We start from the raw sequence: 22,328 nt of genomic DNA on the forward strand, positions 1-22,328 counted from the left end.
AGGTTCTGAAACTTGAGCTCCTTGAATAGAAAAAGGTGAGACATAAAAGAATGAATAAATGATTTATTGCTGAAGTTAGCCAAGTTGGGTTGTAGTGGTGGTTGTCAGAGTTATATCTCACTTGTCCTTTCATGGGTAGACAAATATGTTTTTATTTAGGCAGGTCTTTGGGATATATGTTGGTTTGTTGCTGAAGGGACTTTTATTGGGTTAGATGCTGTATATTTCTTTTATTGTTGTATTTGATTGATTAGGTTTTATGTTTTAATCAAGATTGTGTTTTTTATCTGTATTTTATTATCTGTCTTGAGTGCTGTATTGGGAAGAAAAGTGGGATAGAAATTCAGTAAATAAACTATTTGAATTTAATAGAGCATGGGGTAAATGTTGCTTTTAAACAGACATGAGTTGAGCATGGGATTAAGTTGAACATGATTTAGGCAGGAATTCCCATCATTTCCAGCTAGAATAGCCATTTTTTAAAGGAACTGTCCACATATTTAAGGAAAGTATTATATTACATTGTTAAATAGGATTCTAAGTGGTCTATCAGTCATCCTTACTGTTGCTTGACCCTACAGCTCATGTGTTCCCATATGATTCATGTGTACCCAGCAAATTGTGGTTTCCCCTACTTCTAACCATAATTTCGACTGTTTTTCAGCTAGATCAAGTTTCACATTGGAACAAACCTACCTATATAGTCATGTAGACTTTATCAGGGTACGAACTCTGTGGTGTGAGAGAGCAGATATGTTGGAACATTGAGTAGCTAAAACAGCTGATCATAAACCTGTGATCCTCCTGCTCTTAAGGGGTTTGTGTGGTTATATATAGAGGAAAGAAAGGCTTAGAGAACAAAAGCATTGCATATTTTTTGTACTTCAGACTAGATGGACACGATATTGTTGCCTAGACTCAAAAGATGCTTCTGATAGAAAGATCTTAGTGACCCTATTCTTCTAAATGGCATGGCTTATTGTGTGCAGTGGTGCCTGTGGATACCACCTTGCATATCTAACCCTTGTTTGGGAATTGGTTTTTGTGGACTTATCAAGCTTAGATTATATGAGGGTTGTTTAATGTTTATGTAACCCATGGTCTGGAATGCTGTGCCATGCAAACTGACCCAGTCAGAATCCAGCATCAGGCGAAGGGTTTTTCTGCTCATACATGTTATGTGTCAATTTGGATACTGTTGGAGAATGTTACCAGCTTCAGATGCCCATTCAGTCACAACATTTAGTAAATAATCTTCAATTGTAGCCAGTTACAGGCTTATTGTGAGGCTAGGAGGGTTAGCATGGCGTGTATGCTGCCTTGAACATTTTGTAGTAAGTTTGATTAAGAGAGTGATACAAGTTAATAAGTAATTAAAAAGTGCTACAGTTTTTTTAATTAACAGTTAATGGCTTTCATAGATAGTTGAATTACCCATCTTATTAGCAAAATTTTAGACCATCATATTATCTGAATTAACTTTTCACCACTTGATGGTAATATATTAGATTCAGCTATGGGGCCAGTGCCATCTATTATTGGAATAAATTTATGTGTTAGATTGTTATTTACTTTTTTTGGTAGAGGAAGAAGAATGTTGTGCAGTTTACTTGGTAATTTTCTTTTTGCCAGAGAAAAAGCTGTAATAGTGCTAGATGCTAAAGATTTCTGTTTTCAAGTGGACATTTGACCCTACTTGTCAGGGTTTTCATACATTGCCAATATGGAAATCTAATGAGTTGCTGCTTTGATTGACTGTGAAGACTTTTATGAAGGGCTGCATTGTACATTCTCCACATAGTCAAATGTAGTCTGAACTTTCAAACCAAGAACTAGCTAGTTGTGCTAAGGATGGCTTACCTTGTCTGGTTTGAATTTAAATTTATCTACAGTGTATGGTGTGATTGAGTTTCAGTTAACATTTTAAATCATGATGTTTTAAGACACAATCATTCTTTAATCCATATTAATTAATGTTTACTTTAGGTGGTCCCTAGGATTTTGCTACAGCCAATTTTCTGAAGATCTACTGCTGCTAAAGAGCATAAAGTACATAAAGTATTAGGAACCTGATAGGAAACTATGTGATATCTTATTAAATGCAACAAATTAGCACCATCACCCGTTCCCCCTTCACCTAAGTGTTGTTGCCTGGGTTTTTATCTATCTATCAGTAATTGACTGTACTACAAGGGTAAAGATTTTACACTGTATCCAGCCCTAATTGTCAACCAGCAGAATGGAAACTGCTGTCACAAGTTTTCCCATTCTCCCTACAGCTTCCTACTTGCTTCTAAACCTACTCCAGACAGTTAGGGGACCTTTTGAAGCAGTTTTGGAAAGTATACAGAAGGCTGCAGGGAGAAGAGTGAGGGAAGGTTATGTCATGGAAGTTCATTTGCCCAACTTTGCATTTAAGCCTACATCCAATGGAACCACGAAGAGACCAGAGCTAAGTTACCAAGGCCAGTGTGTGTGTGTCTGTGTGTGCACATGCACATAATTTTCAGCAACTTAAAGATTGTTCACTGATTTTATGTACAGGCTACTGAAAGTGAGATGGGAGATGTAGATTTAACTGGACTCCCAGAAGCACCAGTAGATTCTGAAGATGATGAAGAAGAAGATGAAGACATTGATAGAACTTCAGATCCATTGCTGGGACGGGATGTTGTACGGGAATGCCTTGAAAAAGAACCTGCAGATAAAACTGATGATGATATTGGTAAGAAGTAAAAAGAGGTGATCTGCAAGTTGATCTATCATAATTTTAACAAATGGTCCATAATACTGTGCAGGCTGTTAGTGTAGCAGAGTGGCATAATGATGTCATTAACTGTTAATTGTAAACATAAACTGCATAATGATGTATGGTAGCTTATTCACATCATCCATGTCTAAGAAGGAAGCAGACCTGGAGGAATCTAGGATTTGCAAAGGTGCAGATTTCTTTTAGGAAAACCCCTAATGTAAAACTGAAAAGAACCCATGAGGACTGAACATGCTCAGTAGTCACAAAATATTGGCAGACTGTGGAAGGATAATCAGTGGAAAACTGGGAGAAGGGGAATGGAATGGACTTTCTTAGAGTAAATCTTTAAAAAACAAACTCATTTTACGTATAAACTTCACTGAGTTATAAACTTTTTTCCTGTAAACTTCACAGTGGAGCGACTGTTTTAAAACAAGTATTTGTTAAATATTATGATCAGTGCCAATTAGCTTGTCAAACTTCTAAGCACTTACATGTGGCCATTCTAGCATAAAAAAGGGTACCATCTCATTTCTCACTTATTTACCCCCTTGTGTTCTGTAGATGTGCATAGGATGTATTAACATTGGGTCAGATCCAAATAATTGTTTGCAATAGGAAACGGGGTGCAAGCAGTGTTCACTTGTACAACAGTTTGCATGGTGCCATAATAGTCATGCTGCCACTTCCATTAAAAGTCTTTTCTTGTATGTTTCTACATTCTTCTGTTAACTGTAAACATTTTCACATACATAAAATATTTTTGCAACCACACCTATTAACATAAATTATTGAGTGACATAGATAACGATTGAAAGCCAAAATTATTGCAAGGTATAAACAAAATTTTAAAAATAAATGATAGGTACACTTAAAATAATTTTATCTCATTTAGTTTCATGTATATATGTGTGTTTGTTCTCATAGAACAATTACTGGAATTCATGCATCAGCTTCCAGCATTTGCAAACATGACCATGTCTGTAAGAAGAGAACTCTGCTCAGTGATGATATTTGAGGTGGTAGAACAAGCAGGAGCCATCATCCTTGATGAAGGGCAAGAAGTAAGTAAAGTATAATGCTGTGGATATATTTGCATGTAAATATCAATTAGTAGTACAGTTATATTTTTGTGCTTTTTTGTGACACAACAGATGAGTTCACTCAACATGACAAACCATCCTGCAAGTAAGATGCATAGTGTTGCTTATGATAGGGTTATATGTGATGTTTGGGCTCATTGTGGGTATTCCCCCAGTTCCTTGTCATTTTGTAAGTATCCTAGGGACTAGTGTAACAGAGCTGGTATTTTCACCTCATCCCATTTATGATATTTTTGACACCTGTCAGAACTTCAACTTCTTTTTTTTTTTTTTAAAAAAAACAGGGTTTCTGAGTAGGTTAAATGCCTTCTAATTTTGGACAGGGACATATTCAGCCATGAAAACAGTGTATGTACCTTTCAAAAAACTTTGTTAGCCCTGTAAAAAACCCTTTTGTAAAATAGGAAGCCAGAATTTTGACAGCTGTCAAAAGTAAGTGCTAATGTGAGTGGGGGAAGGCTGTAGTTTTTCCAGTTTCCTGATTACTTGGAATTTTGTAAAAGGGTGGAAAAAATGGAGGATGCAGAGATCTTGTTGTGAAGAGGGTGATATAGCTACCCTCACTTTTCCAAAAAGGTCTCACAGTTTTACTTTAGTTGACATTGTGCTGTTTGGCAGCTGTCAGGTGAAAGAAAAATAATACATTTGGGATTTGGCTTTCCCAATGTTTGCGTTGCCTACTTTGATAGTAAACACTTAGCAGGACAATAGTCCAAGTAAAGCTTCAAATTTTGGTTAGTCAGAAAAGAGGGGAGAACTCTGTGCATATTTCTCATGCTGGGGAGGGGGGGATGGGAGCAAACCAGTGATGGCCCAATGTGTTGCATGGGTACTTTGGAGGGGCTGTCACTTTGGTTATTATGAAAGTGATATCTGAATAAAAAAGGCAAAAGGAAGGCAAAAGCTTCAGTGACCTGAAAAAAGGGATTGCAATTGGGAGTGGGGGAAGATTGTGCCAGTAGCATTTGGACAGTTGGTAGACTGACTGTCACTAGAGTTGGCCTGGACATTTTCCTGCTCATGTTATATGGCTCATGCAGTGCTTCTGTTGACCCATGATGGGATCAGAGTGCCATGTTTAGTGACACTAATATACCAATCCACTGTGGGTCTCGGAATCCTTTAACCAGAGATTCTCAGAGTGTCTTATTGATTCAAAACAAGGCATGTTGTGTGAACTAGTCCAGGTTCACATATTATGCTAGGCTAGTTACAATGTTGGGTTGCTGTGTTGTGTGAAGTAAACACATAGCAGTCCATGCTTACCTACTGTTACCAAAAACTGAAAAAACTCTTCTCTTTTTTCAATCTGCTAAATTTTTTTCACACCCAGAACAGAAACTTTAATAATATTTCTTTCTATATTGTAGGTATAACTTTGTAATCCATTTGAAAAAGCCATAACCGTAGCCATAACCACTCAGAACGTAGCTATTTGCAAATATTGGAGTAGGTTTGGTGTCCTATTTTCACTTTTACATTAGAATGTCATTCTGCAGATTGTGATAAATACATTCGTATTCTTCTGATTGGCTGGGCCTGTTCTAGTGTGGTAGAAAGATACTAGTTGTTGATACGACTTATTATTATTATTATTATTTTTTACAGTGAAGCTCTTGTTTAGGTCATCATTGTGACCGTTTCATTGTTCGTAAAATGCCTAAGATGTACTTGTTTTTCCTCTAGCTTGATTCTTGGTATGTCATTTTAAATGGCACTGTGGAAATCAGCTATCCAGATGGGAAAACAGAAAGCCTCTGTATGGGAAATAGTTTTGGAATTACTCCCTCTCTGGAAAAGCAATACATGAATGGTGTGGTTAGGACCAAAGTAGATGATTGCCAGGTAAGATAATTTAGTAATAAAGCATTCTGTTGTTTTGAAGCTTACGAAAAAATAATCTGTTTACTGTTGAAATGTTCTAGAAATAGAATACAGCAATTTTCCGTTAACCAGCCACTCAAAACTTTCTTACTCATATCATCTGTTGTTCAAGAAACAGGAACTACTGCTTTGCCTTTTTTTATAATGATATAAGGGCTGTGGCCCACTGAAGTGAACTCAGGATATTAAACAGAAAGTGTGCATTTTCACTTCCTGAATTCAAGTTCTCAGCTTGATTTAGTTGTTGTATGTTCCTTCCAGTTGAAATAATGTCTGGAGAGTTTACAAAGAAGTATTTGATAGTGGGCAAATTGTAAATTGACTGATTTCTGATACTGTTTGGGCATTTGTGTATTACATTTGTCCAGGCTTGGCCAATTGGCTTTTTATAGTGTATTAATTGTGCTTCCATTATCGTGGGACAGTTTGTGTGTATAGCCCAGCAAGACTATTGGAGGATTCTGAACCATGTTGAGAAAAATACACACAAGGTTGAAGAAGAAGGAGAAATTGTTATGGTGAAGGAGCACAGAGAACTGGATCGCAGTGGAACCAGAAAAGGACATATCGTTATTAAGGTGATTGATCAGAACCAAAACTTTTCTAAGGATTTGTCAATCTGTCCTTATATACTAATGAACTTTTATGATTTTCATAAAAAGGCCCTGCAGCAAATTATTGTGTTTTTTATCTTCTTATACACTGAAATGCCATAGAAATAGCGTGTTTGTGGGCAGTTAGGGGTCATTCACTGTTTTAGTTTTTAGAAGCTCTGGTTTGAGGTACAGTACCACATAAATATCCAGAAGGTATTCTGAAATACTGATCCAGGGTGAAATTCAGGAGTTTGGTTTATATATTACTATCTCTGTCTCTGGTGGTGGATTTACACAATGAAATATTGTTTGCCATTAGAAGTTGAATGATTATAATCACTGCAGTCTCTTTTTATTTCAGGCAACTCCTGAACGCCTCATTATGCATTTAATAGAAGAACATTCTATTGTGGACCCAACATATATTGAAGACTTTCTATTAACATACAGAACTTTTCTGTCAAGTCCTCTGGAGGTTGGAGACAAACTCCTGGAGTGGTTTCAGTTAGACAGTCTCAGGGACAAGGTTGGTTCCTAAATTAGAGATTAACATTTAGGGTTTCATTATCGTATCTACTGGAAGAAAATTGTTTATAAATGACAGTGCTGTTGAACTTGCCTTTCATGGGTTTAACCGTCATGGATTTGATTATTCATGAGTTTCAGTATGCTAAAGAACTGCAGACTATGCACTCTATCTGTGGATGCCGTGTACTTTGTCTTGCTACTAGCCAGCTTGACTCAGGTGCCTGTAGAGATATTTACAGTTTCCACTTTTGTAGGGGTCCTGTGAAACATAAAACATCTGGATTCATGTTTTACTCATACTATATAGTGTAGGTTCAGGTAAACAAACTTGGCTCACATGATCAAACAGCCCACGCTTAAGAAGACATGAGCATATGGGAACAGTGGAATGTGTTGACTCCTGACCACTTCCACCTAAAAAAGCAATAACACAGGAATTCTGTTCCTGGTTATCGTTATATGTGAACGTGTAAACCCTGGCTTGTTAAGGGGTTGAAGAACACAAGTTAACCCATGGTTAATTCTGTGTTGTTCAGCCGCTAAACAATCCAGAGTTTGTTGGCTTTTACATAAGAATAACATCTCAGGAATGGTTAGAAATGACAAGCACATAGAAGGATGCATGTATGTGTGAGCCCATAGTTAGTTGTTACAGGTAAATCAGGTCCCACTGTTCCTGATTTATTAAGCACCTTTCTGGAAATAACAAGACTGAAATTTTTACTGGCATTTTAAATGTATAGTAGAGATAGGCAGATTATTTTTGACCAACAAGAGAGTTGCCTGCCTGTATGGATTTACAGTTGATGGAAAAGTCTCTAGAGCTCACTAACAGTCTCTGCTATTCCTGATATACTGATATGGAAAACATTAACTTGATAGAAATTGATTAATGTTGCAGAAGTATTTATAATATCTGGTTTTCTGAAACTGACCATTCACTCTGATGATATTTCAACATGTCTTGGACTGTTCACAATTTACTTCTTTCAATGTGTGCGTGTATAAGAATGTATAAACCTTGAGAGCTGTTTAACAGTGCTTTTTATTCTGGTTTAAGTTTTCCTTCTCAAAATAATTGTAAATGTCTGGAAAATGTTTTCTTTTAAAGTTTGCAAGTAAAAAGCAGGCTAGTTACAATTGTATGACTCCAGAGTGATTAATATATAGTATATTGGAGTAAGTTTGAGTTTACATACATAATAAAGACATTACAGCTGAGAACAGGGAGTACCATTTTATGCGCTAAACATTTTTCTTTTAAACTGACAAGGTAAATGACAGACTGCTGGTACTGGTAAAGCTGCACCATAATTTTATAGCCCGATTGACTACTATGTCAAAAAATGAAGATGGAAATTCCTTCGCTCTTGTTTTGTTTGTGTAAATCTCATAGAAGCAGGCCTTAAGCAAGTATTCAATATTTCACAATGACAGCTTCTTTGAAATGTTGGATTCATTAGAGCCCTGAAAGTTGCATGAAAAAGTTACTTCAGAAAGTGAGTTGTAGTTCTGTACCTGATGAATATCCTTTTTATATGCATTGTTTGACATATTGGCCCATAGAGTATAAAGGTTTGTCATTGGTTTAAAGTTAATGCTAAAAATGACAGTTTGGTATTGTTTATTTTTAACACTTGTTAAAAACGACAGTTTAGTATTCTCTTACCAAAAAAATCCACATTTGTTCTTAGGTCACTCGAGTTGTGCTACTGTGGGTAAACAACCATTTTAATGATTTTGAAGGGGATCCAGCCATGACACGATTCTTGGAAGAATTTGAAAAAAACTTGGAAAATGCGGTAGGACTCAGTATAAACTGTTATGTTCTTTATCATATGTGTCTTTTAAAAAAAAAGAAACCTTGACATCCAAAACAACTATAGCATGTTAAGAGTATTGTCCTATGTATGTCATTCAAAAGGCTATATGTTCCACAAATAATGTAGATAAGTATGTTTCATGGCACAATTCTGGGAGATAACTATGGATGAAAGGATGATTCTTGCATGTAATCTCATTAAATAAGTTCTTTCCAATGATTTGCTATTTTGCCTCATTTTAGATAGGAAGGTATTCATGTGTTTTTTTGGCAATTTACAGAAAATGAAGGGGCATCTCAGGTTATTAAACATTGCCTGTGCAGCAAAGGCAAAGTTAAGACAAATCACATTGCAGAAGCCTTCTAGAGACTCTCCGCTTTACTTCAGTCTCCTTGGAGGAAGTGAAAAAGGGTTTGGTATTTTTGTAGAGACGGTGGAATCAGGAAGCAAGGCAGCAGAAGTTGGGCTTAAACGTGGTGATCAGGTAAAGTAAAGCTATTTTTCTCAGTTATGAACTTAACATTGATGTGTTTTGATGAAGTGGCATATGTTCAATTGAATACATTTTCTTTAGTCATTTTCTGTGCTAGTCTCGTTGAAATAGTCCAGCCAAACCACACGTCCTTCATACTAATTCCTTCATTTGTGGAACCAGTGTTTGCTATGTTATCTAAGACAGTTGAAGTATGGTTACCATTACGCTTATTTTGCCTCCAGGCAAGGATAACAAAACTGCTGCAGTAACCCTAATTAGCTTGACTTGGAAGTCATGGAAAACTGTAATTTTTGTGAACAAAGAAATTAATAAGGGAAAATGGGCCTTCAGGATTTTCACAAGACAAACCATGACTTCACTGTGCTATTTTAACTGGGCTACGACCTATACTAGGAAATGTATAGTGTGAAAAACGTGATGGTAATCAAATAGAAATAAAAGTAAAAGACAGTCACAGGCTTAACCAAAAGAGGCAAGAATATCATGCTGTTCCAAATAAATACTGGTTTTATAACTTGAAAGGAATTTCAGTAGTATAGATTCAAAATGTATTCCTAGAACTGAGTTATGTTTTAGAAAATGTGCATCAAGCCATCTCCTTTTAATTGTCCTCCAGTTTTTCAGTGTAGTGTTGGATTAGCTTTTCTTGTGTTCTCTTAAAGGTAATGGAAGTAAACGGGCAAAATTTTGACAACATTACATTTGCAAAAGCCACTGAAATCTTGAGGAACAATACTCATCTTTCCATCACAGTCAAAACAAATATTTTTGGTGAGTAGCATTGGATAAATCATACCTCTTAGAGACCTTGGCCAGTATGAAAAGGCATACTGTAAGCATGTCTAAGGTATTCTTTTTTGCTTTAGAGATTTTTGTAACCTTTAAAAGACAGACCTTTCCCCATTAGACATGTCAAGCTGCCTTTGCAACTCTTCAGTCCATTTCAAATGAGGTTTCCTATATGCTGTAGAAATAGGGTGGAGGAACTTCAGAACTAACTACAGCAGTTGCTTAGATCTATTCCGTTGTCCCTGCCCCAGGCACCCAAACAAAATTATTAATTTCATGTTCTCTGCTCTGGCACAATAACATGTATGATCTGTTGTAGAAGTATGTATGTAGTTCTACACATGTATGTAGAAATCACAGTAAAGGTTCACATTGTAGCCCCAACAGTAAATAAGGCACAGTATCAGTGCTATTCCTGTATAATTTGTATCTGATAATTCCTTTCCCTTCTGTGCATCACAATCTTATTTCAGGAAAGCTTTGTTGTGAGCCCAGTCTGTCTCTAAAAGGGAAAAAAAATGAAGCTCAGACCTTCTCTCAAAATAGCTACTATGGCTATTATAATCAGTATGTCCTGGATACTAATTCTGTTTTACACAAATTTCTAGAGGATAATTACTGACATCCAAATAGATTCCCTTTTTCATGTTAACCATTTGAAAAGTCAGTCAGGAAATTTAGGTTTCTATGGAACTGCATTCTGTAAGATGAATGGCTGCCATTAGAATGGAAAATCAGTATTGTATCCATTCTTTTTTCCGGAAACCTTAGGAAGTATTTGGACAGATAAACCCAAAAAAGAAAGAAAGAAATTGGGTTAAGACTGTATTGAATAGCTTTTAGAATAAAAGAAAGTGGCTTTGTATATGTGTCCACAAATTATGGGAAAAGTATATTTAAGCAATAAATGATATAAGCTGCTTTGAGTTTTTTAAAAAAGAAAATGAAACAAGACCTTGCCTTCGAAACTGGTAGAATGGATGATGAAGGATGGAACAAGCTGTCTAAAAATATAGGCATGTCATGAGTGGAACCGGCTGGAGCCAGGGGTCAGTCTACATGGTCTGGAAGGCTCCTTCTGACTCGCTCTCTTTCTACGGTTCTTGGTCATCGTGATCTCTGTGCATCACACATAAGGGTGCTAGATCAGAGTGGAAACATTTGCTGTTCTTCAGACTGAATTAGGTTTTAGCATTGTAACACCATGTACAGACTGGATTACAGATGGCTAAAGTTAGGAACTGTTACATATACCTCCCACGGAGAGTGTCCCACAGCAAAACTTGTTTAAATAATTTTGTGCGTAGTCTGTAATTCATACAGATTAAAAACCATAACCCTATTATTCTCTGTGTATCTTAAAATATTGTGTCTCAGACCAATCAGTACTTTTTAATAGTCTAATTTCTACAATTAAGTAAGTAAGCCTTTATATCTTTACTGTAGGACTTTAGATCTGTTAAGGTAACATAATGACAAAATCTGAATATGCTGAAAATGGTCTTTTTAAAATTCAGTAATATTTTCTAAAGATTGAATTATCACTTTAATTCTCTTTTTATAGTGTTCAAAGAACTGCTTATTCGTATAGGACAAGAGAAAAATGGAGTCCCACATATGCCCAAAATAGCAGAAAAGAAAAATAATCGTTATTCTATCCCAGATATTCCTGGTGATGTAGAACAGATGTTTCCACGTGAGAAAGGAAACAAGAAAATCAAAGCAAACACTGTTTCCGGTGGAAGAAACAGAATCAAGAAAATTCTAGATAAGACACGGTTTAGCATCTTACCTCCAAAATTATTCAGGTATGAAGATATATTAAAATACATTATCATAAATTTGTCATTTAGATTGGGTAAATTGTAATTCTATTAGGGAAACTACTGCCAATCTACATTCAGGATGTTAAAGGTACCCTCTTTTCGTCCCCTTTAGATAGTTTTTGCAGTTGTAATCATCCTCTACAGCTCTAGTTGTTGTAAACTGTTCAGAGGGAGCTTTGGCTGTGGGCAGTATAGAAATGTAATGTAGTAATAATAACAGTAGCAACAATAGTATGAGCTCACTGCTAGAGGAAGAGCTGATTGTTTCCTTATAGTTGTGCTGCTCCACTGAAGGCAACTAGCATGTGTCTTGATGCATGTAATCTATCCAAGTTCCACAAGCAGGAGGCTTCTGTATTCATTTCAGCATCAAGAACACTTCTACACAAGCATTATTTCTGTCTTTGCACCTTATTTTTTAGGCTAAACATTTGTCTGCTTTCTAATAAATTATACCAGATTTTTTCCTTCATTTATTAAAAAAAAACTGTTCTAGTAAGCCTACTGTTATTGAATGAAGAGTGTCTATCCAGTCATTTATCCTTATTCTAGTTCAGAGCCCTCTTTCCTTTACCAAAAGCAGAAACAAAGTAGTAATTGCTTATTCCTGCCCTGCTGGTATAGCTTTAATCTCCTTTCCTTTCTTCACAAATAATGTTCTCTTATATAGCTATAGAGTTTTTGCTATTCATCTGTATAGTCTTTGCAAAATAAATGTTATTGGCCATTCAGAAGCACTTATCACCTTGCAACATTTTTTCCTCCTGAAAAGTAAAATGCTTGTGTTGTTGTACTGTGCTCTCAAACTAAACCTAGTATTTACTTGTGTAAATACAGTGATACCTTGGCTCATGAACTTAACCCATTCCAGGACTCTGGTGGCGACTCAAATTGGTCGTGAGCCAAGTTAAATTTCCCCATAAGGTTCAGTGTAAATAAGGTTAATCCGTTCTGTAACCATTTTTAAATCAGAAAAATGTGAAGCAAAGTGACAACAACAAAGATCGCGGCCATCTCCCTCTGCCCTGAGCACAAGCACGGCCATCTCCCCGCCCCACCAGCATGGCCGAGATCGCGCCTGTCATCCCTGCATATGCCTGTCATCCCTGCAAGCGCCCGTCATTCCGGTGCGCTGGGGGGTAGGAGGGAGAGATGGGTGTGTTCGCAGGCGCACTGAAGGAGGGAGAGATGGCCGCGATCGCAGTTCTGTTCGTGCAGGGAAGGTGTGCCTGATCAGAGGCACACTCCTGCAGGAAAGACAGGAGGAATCTTGGCCATCTCCCCCACAGCTCTGCTTTGCTGCTCCTGTCTTTCCTGCAGCAGCACGCCTCTGATCACGCATGCCTTCCCTGCACGAAAGCAACTGGGATTGTGGCCATCTCCCCACTTGGGGGGGGGGAGTGGGGAGATGGCCACGATTGCAGTTCCATTTGTGATCAGAGTCGCGGTGCTGCGGGGAAGACAGGAGCAGCAAAGCAGAGCTGTGAGGGAGGTGGCCAAGATGGCGCCTGTCTTTCCTGCAGCAGCGCGCCTCTGATCAGGCACGCCTTCCCTGCATGAAAGCAGCTGGGATCTTGGCCATCTCTCCACTCCAGGGGTGGGGGAGGGAGATGGCTGCGATCTTGGTCGCCACCCAAAGCGGTGTTTGCGACCCAAGTCAATTTTTTTCAGAAATTTTTGTTCATTACCCGATTTGTTCGTGAACCAAGGCGCTCGTGAGCCAAGGTACCAGTGTAAAATGACATCTTGGTGAACCAGTCTAGTACAGTGGTACCTTGGCTCACAAACTTAATCCGTTCCAGGATCCTGGTCGTGACCCAAATTGGTCATGAGCCAAGTCAAATTTCCCCATAAGGGTCAATGTAAATAAGGTTAATCCATTCTGCAACTATTTTTTTACTCACAAAAATTTGAAGCAAAGTGACAAAGAAGAACAAAGATCGCGGCCATCTCCCCCCCCCCCGGGGGGTAGGGAACACTGGCGCAATCATGGCCATTTCCCCCCAGCACGAACGCAGCCATCTCTTCCCCCCCTTCCCCTGCATGACCGCGATTGCACCAGTGCAAGGAAGGTGGGCATGCTTGCGATCGTCACCCGATGTAGAGTTCATGACCTGTGGCAAAATTTTTATGAAAAATTGCAACCTGATTTGGTTGTGAACTGAGGCATTTGTGAACCAAGATACCACTGTATATCTAGAAATAGTTGGATCTGGCTTGAAATCCGAGGTAAATATAGCAATGAGAAGAGTATTGATTGGGAAAAAGGATAAATGGAACAACCCTTCAATAAGAAAACCTTCTTGCGTGATTGCTCAAGCTGTTTCTTGCCAATCTGCTTTTATTACTTGCCTTATGCTTTGTTGTGAGTTATTAATAATTATTGTTGTAAATGCTTTAGATAAGCATGCATTTCAAAGGAGAAGTTATTTATGTTTGCATGTTTTGATATCAAGGTAAAACATACAGATAAGAGAGCCAGTGTGGTATAATGGTTAAGAGTGTGGGACTGGGACTCAGTAAACCTCAGTTCTAGTTTCTGTTCACCCACTTTAGGCCAGGGACAGACTCTCATCCCAACCTACCTCACAGGGTAGTTGTTGAGAGGAAAAGATTGAGAGAGGAAACAAAGAGTACTCTCTTCCTTTCCTCTTCCTGGCTGTCACCTTTCTCTCCCTTTCTAACCTTATTCTCTTTCCCACTTACCCCTTTATCTCACTGTTTCTTTCCACTGAACACCTCCAGTTTCATTGCTTCTTCCCCTTTAAGCTCTTTTTCTCGTTTTTTAGTTTCCCACTAGACTAAGTTTCCCATTTACTTCCCCCCATTTCTATCTACTTCTCTCACTCTTCTTTCTCCCAGTCTCTATCCTTGTTCTGCTGCCACTGCCTTCTCCCCCACTCTATATGTCTCTGTCTCTGTCGTCTGTGTGTGTGTGTGTGTGTGTCTATAAATGTATTTCTCTATACACATATCAATATTAGTAGTGGAAGAGGATTGCAAGATCAAGAACCTCCTCCATTGGAACCTGAATATAAGCATGCAAAAATGAAAGCAACTGAGTTTTACTAGATCCTTTTTTTAAAAAAAAAAGTTTTATTATTATTTTCTACTAATTAACAAACCTAACAGAAAAAAAAAACTAAAAAATCATCAGTCATCAAAAACATCAAACCTACTGGGAGTTTTACCTAGATTCTTAGAGCCTATAAGCAGCAAAAGGTGTAGATTAAAAAAAAAACCCTCACAGCACAAAGCACACTGTTTTAAGACCTCATGTTGTTAGTAAAGAATATTCATTATTTTGTTTCATGTATGTAGAATAATAATATTTCTGCTTCATCTAAACACAGCAAATTATTTAAATTCTCTTTCAGTGATGGCAGTGTGAGTCAGTCACAGGATGACAGTATTGTGGGAACAAGACAATGCCGACATAGTTTGGCTATTATGCCTATTCCAGGAACACTCTCATCCAGCAGTCCTGATCTCTTGCAGCCTACTACCAGCATGTTGGATTTTTCTAATCCTTCAGGTAAAATAAATTAGCTTTTCCAGAGCACATCTTATAAAATATCCTATGCTGCTGAAATATATTATGGGTGATTAATTGCTGACTTTCCCCAGGATATTTTGCATTTAGCATGACATTTTATTATGTTGACTAATTACACCAAGAAACTCAGGGCAGTTGCTTTGATCTATGACTGTGATACATGCCCAAGAGTCTGGGTGTCCCAAAGTTTACTTATTCTCTTCAGTGTGTCAAAAATGTGAACACTTCTCAGTTTAGAGAGCGAGAGCAAGCAAGGAACCCTTTTGTTCTCAAAACTTTGTGGGCTCAGCAAAACCCTGCTAAGTTTTGGATTGAGGCCAGTAGGACTTTTTAAATGCATTTAGCTTTATACTTTCAGAGCTACAGCACTTTTAGCATATACAATTTGTACAGTTCAACAGGAAATAGAAAGCTATGCATTGTATTTCCCAGTGCCATTAAAGAGTTAAATCAGGATCTCTTATGTTGCAAACTGTCAGAAGTGCACTTATCACAAAGGAAAAGAGCTTTTTGCCCCTGGAACAAATGACATTCTGTTGAGGGAAACACCAAACATATCCTTATAATGATTTGTCTACAATTAACCTGGATAAGTTGTGCACATGACTCTTGTATTACAGATTATTCCATAACTTTTCTCTTTTGCAGGTGAAAACCTGTATATGTAGAGATAGAAAAATGCTTTACAGTTTTCCCAGCCAACATAGCCGATTGGCAAATGCTGGAAGAGATAGAACTTTTAAAATTCTAAACATGTGTATGATTGTTTCCCTAATTGTTTGGAAACTTGTGAACTCAATTTAAAATAATTAATTAGCAATGTGTGTATCTCTTTGTTCTTGATAATCCCCTGCCAGATTTGTAGTATGCCATCATAACCTTGCTTATCTTCTTGCTAAATAAAACAAACAAAAATGCCTACAGTTCTCAGAAAAAAAAACTTACATTTCTGTGCTCTATTTACACTTTTTGCTTAATTATGCATTTCAACACCACTTATGACATTGATTTATATTTATGCAACAGTTTATGTAGCAAACTCAGTTTACACATCTACAAGTTTCTTTTCAGATATTTTACCTGTGTTAGCTAGGATTTCCTACAAGCAGAGATTATTCAAGTGACTATTAGAGTACAGTTTTTTAATAAGAGGGAAATAAAACTTTTTTTTTGCTTAGATCTACAATTAAATTGATTTTGATTCATGTTGTCAGTGTAACACCTAGATCCTGACTTTTCTCTCCCACTTTTTTTTAAACTTGCAGCGGTTGGTTTTTACTGTAAGTATCCCAGTCATTGAAAATGTTATGTCCTGTCATGATCTATGTTTTAGAGATCATATTTGCTTGAACTATTAAGTTATTCTGCCTGTTAAAAACTAGCATGTTGCCTAAGTAGTTATTAAGGTAGAAGCAGCTTCTAAACATTATTCTGTTTCATTCTAGTGTCTGATTTTTTAATGTATGTATAAGTCAGTCTGTATGAGAATTCTTTGTTTGCGTGGCTTGAATTGGCTTGAGCATTCTCTGTGGGCTCAATTCTGTGCATATTTATATGGAAAAACTCTTGCAATGCTCCAGCATGCTTTCAAAACATACATAGTATTGAACATTAAATTATTGCTCTTTTGAGGACTGAAGATAGCCGACTTCCTAAAACATCTCATAAATGCAGTGACACGTTCCTATGCAATATTTACTTTGTCATCACAATTGAATGTTAAACAATACAACCTTGCAATGAAAAGTTTTAGAAAAAGTGAAGGTTCAGCAGAAAGCCAAAAACATATGAAGGAAAGCAGTATGTAGTTGTGACTCACTCAATTCACTATGGGAGTGTGAAGATGTGACCGTAATTGCCTTGTGAGAAGGCAACTGGTGATTTTTGAGGAGGAGTTTGTCCATACTGACTTTGCAGCCAATGTCTAGTTTGGTTAGGCTTGATATGAGCCAACATGTCATAATTGCAGGAGTGTTGAACTAGGTGTGGAGACAGCAAGTTGAAATCACTGCTCAACCATGAATCTCATTAGTGTTAGTCACTTTCTTTCAGTCTAAACTACCTTGCAAGGATATTGTATGAATACTATGGTGATTAAAATACTACATAGACTGCTTTGAGCACCCTTTGAGGATATTTAATGCAGTGGTAACAAACACTGGGTCCACAGAGGTTGGACTTTTTCATCCCTGATCATTGGTCACAATGGTAGGAGATGTAGTCCATTTTATAAGCAACCTTTTCATAAACCTAAAACACACAATGGTTTATGTAAGGGTTGCTCAGTCTATACTCAGTGGGTTTGCACAACATGAGAACACCTGAGTCGGAGTGGCATCTTCAGAAAAGCATCACCAGGGGTTCAGAAGGGGATGTATTGAATAACTCCTGGTGGGCTATTGTGTCATACCGTGCAAGCAAGCCCCATTTGTCTAGTCCTATTTTTCATCTCTTGGTTTTTGCAGGAAAGGAGACAAAATTTTCTTATCCTAAGATAAGGTAATTTCAGAAAGGTGAAAGAATTATTTCCAAATTTTCAGATTATTTGAAAGGTTCAGATAAATTGCATGCATTGTTTTCTGTTGCTGTTTTCACTTCCAAATAATTTATAGGTCTTTTGCATGTATTGCATACATTTAAATAATATGTGTTAGGAACAAATTGTGCTTTCAGTTTGCTCATGGGAGAGAGCAAGTAGGTTTCAGTGTTGCCTCAAATAATTAAAGTTATCATGTCAAGGAAAAACTTCAGATTTTGTCTAGGTGCTAATTTTCATGTGCAGGGAGTTTGTTTTATCTGGACAGATATCTTGAATGTGTACTCTTTCCACCTGCATCTGAAATGGCAGAGTATGGGGAGCTATAAACCATGTATTTTGCCTGTATATTTGAATCAGTCATTTGTCTCAACCACAGTTTTTTCTGAAAACTTATTTTTATACATTTGGATCTTTTGGTTCTGGTGCTTGGTCTGGATAGATTGGTTTATAAGAAGAAAAAAAGTGTTATTTTAAAGTATAGAACATTGCACTCATATCAATTGAATTTTTCAAATCAGAATATACTATACTATAATATAATAATTGATGCTTAACAAAAAGTGAATTGGCCACAAGAAAAAAAATCAATACACTAAATGTGAAGCTTAGAGACTCATTGATTTATGAGACACTTAGTTCTTGTCATAATCCACATCAATTGTCAAGTATAATTTTTCCTAAATCATGGTAGCATTTTGTAGTATTAAAAGGACATGGCAATACATTACTTATTTAGTCATAAGAATGCCAAAATAGCATTTGCAGAGAAGCAACATGTAGTTTAAAGTCCCACTTTTTCAGCTGAACAAAGAATATCAGAGATAACTCTTAGAAAAATTATTTTATTGTGGTCCATTTTTCTTATACAAAAAAAGAGCATTAATAGTTTGCAGTTGAAAAGCAAAACCTTAAATGAGACTTTATGCTTTCAGAGAAAATAACTTTATGCTTCATTTTAAATCTAGACATTCCAGATCAGGTTATTAGAGTTTTCAAAGCTGATCAACAGAGTTGTTACATTATCATCAGCAAGGATACTACAGCAAAAGAAGTTGTAAGCCATGCAGCACATGAATTCAATCTGACAGGAGCCCCAGACACTTACTCTCTGTGTGAAGTTTCTGTGAGTCCCGAAGGAGTTATCAAGCAGAGAAGGCTTCCTGACCAATTCTCAAAGTTAGCAGACCGAATTCAGCTCAATGGGAGGTAAGTCTACTTGTTTATTTTCATTTTAAAAGTGTGTGTGTGGGGAGGGGGGACTGAAAACAGATATAGAAATGTTTTGCGTATTCCCTATCATGTGGTAAAACCTCTAAGTTTGCATAAGAATGCAGATACTGGTAAATATAATAATGTATGGTTGCATCTTCAAAGGCCATGGCTAATGTTTAGTTTGAGCAAAGCTAGTGATTTGTGATAAAGTAAACCAACTTTAATAAAATATTGCTTATTAATTGATTAATTACACTCAGACCAGAATTTTGCTTTACTATATTCAGCTGTTTTACTCTTTCTGTATAAGCACAAATTAAAAGGCTTTTTAATGTTTGTTTCTCTCACCGTGCTTTTAGGTATTACCTGAAAAATAATATGGAAACAGAGACTCTGTGCTCAGATGAAGATGCTCAAGAATTGCTAAGAGAAAGCCAAATTTCCCTTCTACAGCTGAGCACAATTGAGGTGGCCACTCAGCTATCAATGAGAGACTTTGAATTGTTTCGGAACATTGAGCCTACTGAATATATTGATGACCTCTATAAACTTGAATCTAAAACAGGAAATGCTAACCTGAAACAGTTTGAGGATGTCATTAATCAAGAGACATTTTGGGTTGCCACAGAAATTTTATCAGAGCCAAATCAGCTCAAAAGGATGAAGATCATAAAACATTTCATCAAAATTGCTCTCCATTGTCGAGAGTGCAAGAATTTCAACTCTATGTTTGCTGTTATAAGGTAGATTGCTCTCTTTTAACAGATAATAATTGCAAAAAAAATTCAGAACTTGATACTAGCCAATCATCTCAGAACTTGAGTGATTATTAGCAAACTTGGGATATAAAAACCTGATAGTGTAATCAATCTGTAATATTTGAATGGCAAAAACTAAACAAGGTAGGGACAAATCTTTAGGCTTGTGTGGTAGAAATATATTAATACATTTCTACCTAATATTCCTAAAGAGTCATATATAACTTATTTGATTCTCTCTCTTTCTGCCTTTTTCTGTATTTATATAAATTATATAGTTCAGTAATGCAGATGATAAACTGCAAGTTGTTTAACCATGCCTCAATAATCAAACAAAAGCTCTGCAGCATGTATTTTCACAAACTATTTTAACCTTAAGCATATGTCAACAGTTTTTTGCTTAAACAAGTGTTCTTGGCTTGCTTTAACTGTGGTTTGTTGAAGCATAATACTTATCTGTAGCTAAAGCTGGTGATAGGAGATGATGGGGGGAAGCTCGTGATTGCATAATGTTCTGATGTCCTCCTTTAGTATAAAAAAAAGTGTGAGATAGACCCTACAATCCTAAGATCTGAGGTTTTAACTGTTACAAGCTGGAAGTTCCAGTTTAAAGTGTCCCTAAATGTGAACCCCAGATAGCTAAAACAATGACATTGTTTGATTGAGTTACCAAGAATTCTCCAAGATGAAATTCTGGGTTATTTTCCCGAAGACCATTACTTTGGTCTTAGAGTAATTTGTGTTAAGATCTTCTTTACAATAGTGCCCTGATTGCTGTAAAACCAATTTTAGTTTGGGCCATGGTCAACTAAGACCCTTCTGTATACAAAGGGACATGGGGCCCTTCTTTGTAATTATTTCAGGGGATGCCAGTTCTCTGCTTTCCTCAGAACTACAGGGAAATCACACAACAGAAGTGATATCATGGATGCTTTTTCCAAGCAACGCTTTATTTTAAAAAATCAATTAATACAATGGTACTTATTTAGTACTTGGTAATGTATGAAAAAGGGACTGCAGGTGGCGCAGTGGTCAACCGCTGTGCTGCTGGGCTAGTTGATCGAAAGGTCGCTGGTTCGAATCTGCACAACGGGGTGAGTTCCCATTGCTCTGTCCCATCTCCTGCCAACCTTGCAGTTCGAAAGCATGCAAATGCAAGTAGATAAAAAGGTACCATTTCGGTGGGCAGGTAACAGCATTCCATGCACTTCGGTGTTTAGTCATGCCGGCCACATGACCACGGAGACTGTCTGTGTCTGCGGACAAATGCTGGCTCCCTCGGCTAGGAAATGGAGATGAGCACTGCCCCCTAGAGTCAGTCATGACTGGACGTAATGTCAAGGGGAAACCTTTACCTTTTTTACTTTTAATGTATGAAAAAAAAATCTCTTGCAGTGGTCTTAATCTGGCACCAGTAGCTCGACTCAGAGGAACATGGGAAAAGTTACCAAACAAATATGAGAAACACCTTCGAGATCTTCAAGACCTTTTTGATCCATCTAGAAACATGGCAAAGTATCGCAACATCCTTAGCAGTCAGAGCATGCAACCTCCAATTATTCCACTCTTTCCTGTTGTCAAGAAAGATATTACGTTTCTTCATGAAGGTAACTTCAGATACATAAAATGAGCCTGCTTATTGAACTGCATATTAATACTTCATTGGTTTGTGTTGGGGGATCTGAAATCTGTTGCCAAAGAGGAGTAACCTTTATACTAGGCATACTTGATGTGATTAAGACTAAGGCTAGATATACTATTGTGCACATAGTAGAATAATTAAATTCTAAGCAGAGGCTTATTTGTTAGATACCATACATGCTGTTTGTAAAATATCGGTCTTTTACTCTATTAGTGTAAACTTAATGGAATGGATTTTAGCTATATCAGTTGATTACTGTGTAGGCAGAGCAACCTTGTGGTCCCTGGACAGCATCTAGAAGGGCATGGGATCATTTGTGTTCTGAGATCCAAGGATGGAAAATTGCTTTGTACTGAGAAATCCACAGCCAGTGTGGAAAGTACTACAGTGGCTGCATCTCCAAGGTTGAAATAGTGACCTTTGAGGAAGAATGAAGAGGGAATTTTGGTGGGAAGCACACAGCAGAGATGTTGCAGCCTCCTCTCCTCACTGATTGACGTGCCAAAATATCCTTCTGGATGATTTGCAAGGTGGGAAGATCATGGAGGTGGAGAGTGCCTCCAAGTTCCTCCAGCACTGCATAGGGTTCTTGTAATTGTTCCAGATTGGAGCATTGGTGTTATCCTCACTGAATTATGCCCTTAAATAATCTACTCATGGCTACAAACAGTAATTTTGAAGGGGGAAAAGTATATTTAGTTTTAGATGCTATGTATTGTAGAATTCTATATTTTTCTTTTAGGAAAAGCATTTCTTTTTGAGAGAGAGATGAGAACATGGCTCTTCTAAAATGAGGCATCTACTCTTTTTTCTTTTTGAATACT

At 37.2% G+C, this 22,328-nt stretch overlaps 1 protein-coding gene across 6 annotated transcripts in view; it reads left to right on the plus strand.

The window, feature by feature from the left end:
• The window catches only part of RAPGEF6 (Rap guanine nucleotide exchange factor 6), a 176,861-nt gene that overhangs the window by 120,100 nt on the left and 34,433 nt on the right, over positions 1 to 22,328 (plus strand). For 3 of the 6 annotated variants that reach the window (XM_044454498.1, XM_044454502.1, XM_044454500.1), the window contains exons 8-21: positions 2,545 to 2,725; positions 3,680 to 3,816; positions 5,542 to 5,700; positions 6,165 to 6,317; positions 6,697 to 6,861; positions 8,558 to 8,665; positions 8,967 to 9,170; positions 9,845 to 9,953; positions 11,536 to 11,779; positions 15,175 to 15,332; positions 16,619 to 16,633; positions 18,858 to 19,098; positions 19,464 to 19,847; positions 21,258 to 21,469. In XM_044454498.1, the coding sequence (XP_044310433.1) occupies positions 2,545 to 2,725; positions 3,680 to 3,816; positions 5,542 to 5,700; positions 6,165 to 6,317; positions 6,697 to 6,861; positions 8,558 to 8,665; positions 8,967 to 9,170; positions 9,845 to 9,953; positions 11,536 to 11,779; positions 15,175 to 15,332; positions 16,619 to 16,633; positions 18,858 to 19,098; positions 19,464 to 19,847; positions 21,258 to 21,469 (2,470 nt within the window). The remainder of the gene's footprint in view (positions 1 to 2,544; positions 2,726 to 3,679; positions 3,817 to 5,541; positions 5,701 to 6,164; positions 6,318 to 6,696; positions 6,862 to 8,557; positions 8,666 to 8,966; positions 9,171 to 9,844; positions 9,954 to 11,535; positions 11,780 to 15,174; positions 15,333 to 16,618; positions 16,634 to 18,857; positions 19,099 to 19,463; positions 19,848 to 21,257; positions 21,470 to 22,328) is intronic. The other 3 variants (XM_044454499.1, XM_044454503.1, XM_044454501.1) reach the window with 1 other exon arrangement.

Source organism: Varanus komodoensis, unplaced genomic scaffold (assembly GCF_004798865.1).
Source record: "Varanus komodoensis strain SLA01 unplaced genomic scaffold, ASM479886v1 scaffold7_3, whole genome shotgun sequence".
NCBI lineage: Eukaryota > Metazoa > Chordata > Lepidosauria > Squamata > Varanidae > Varanus > Varanus komodoensis.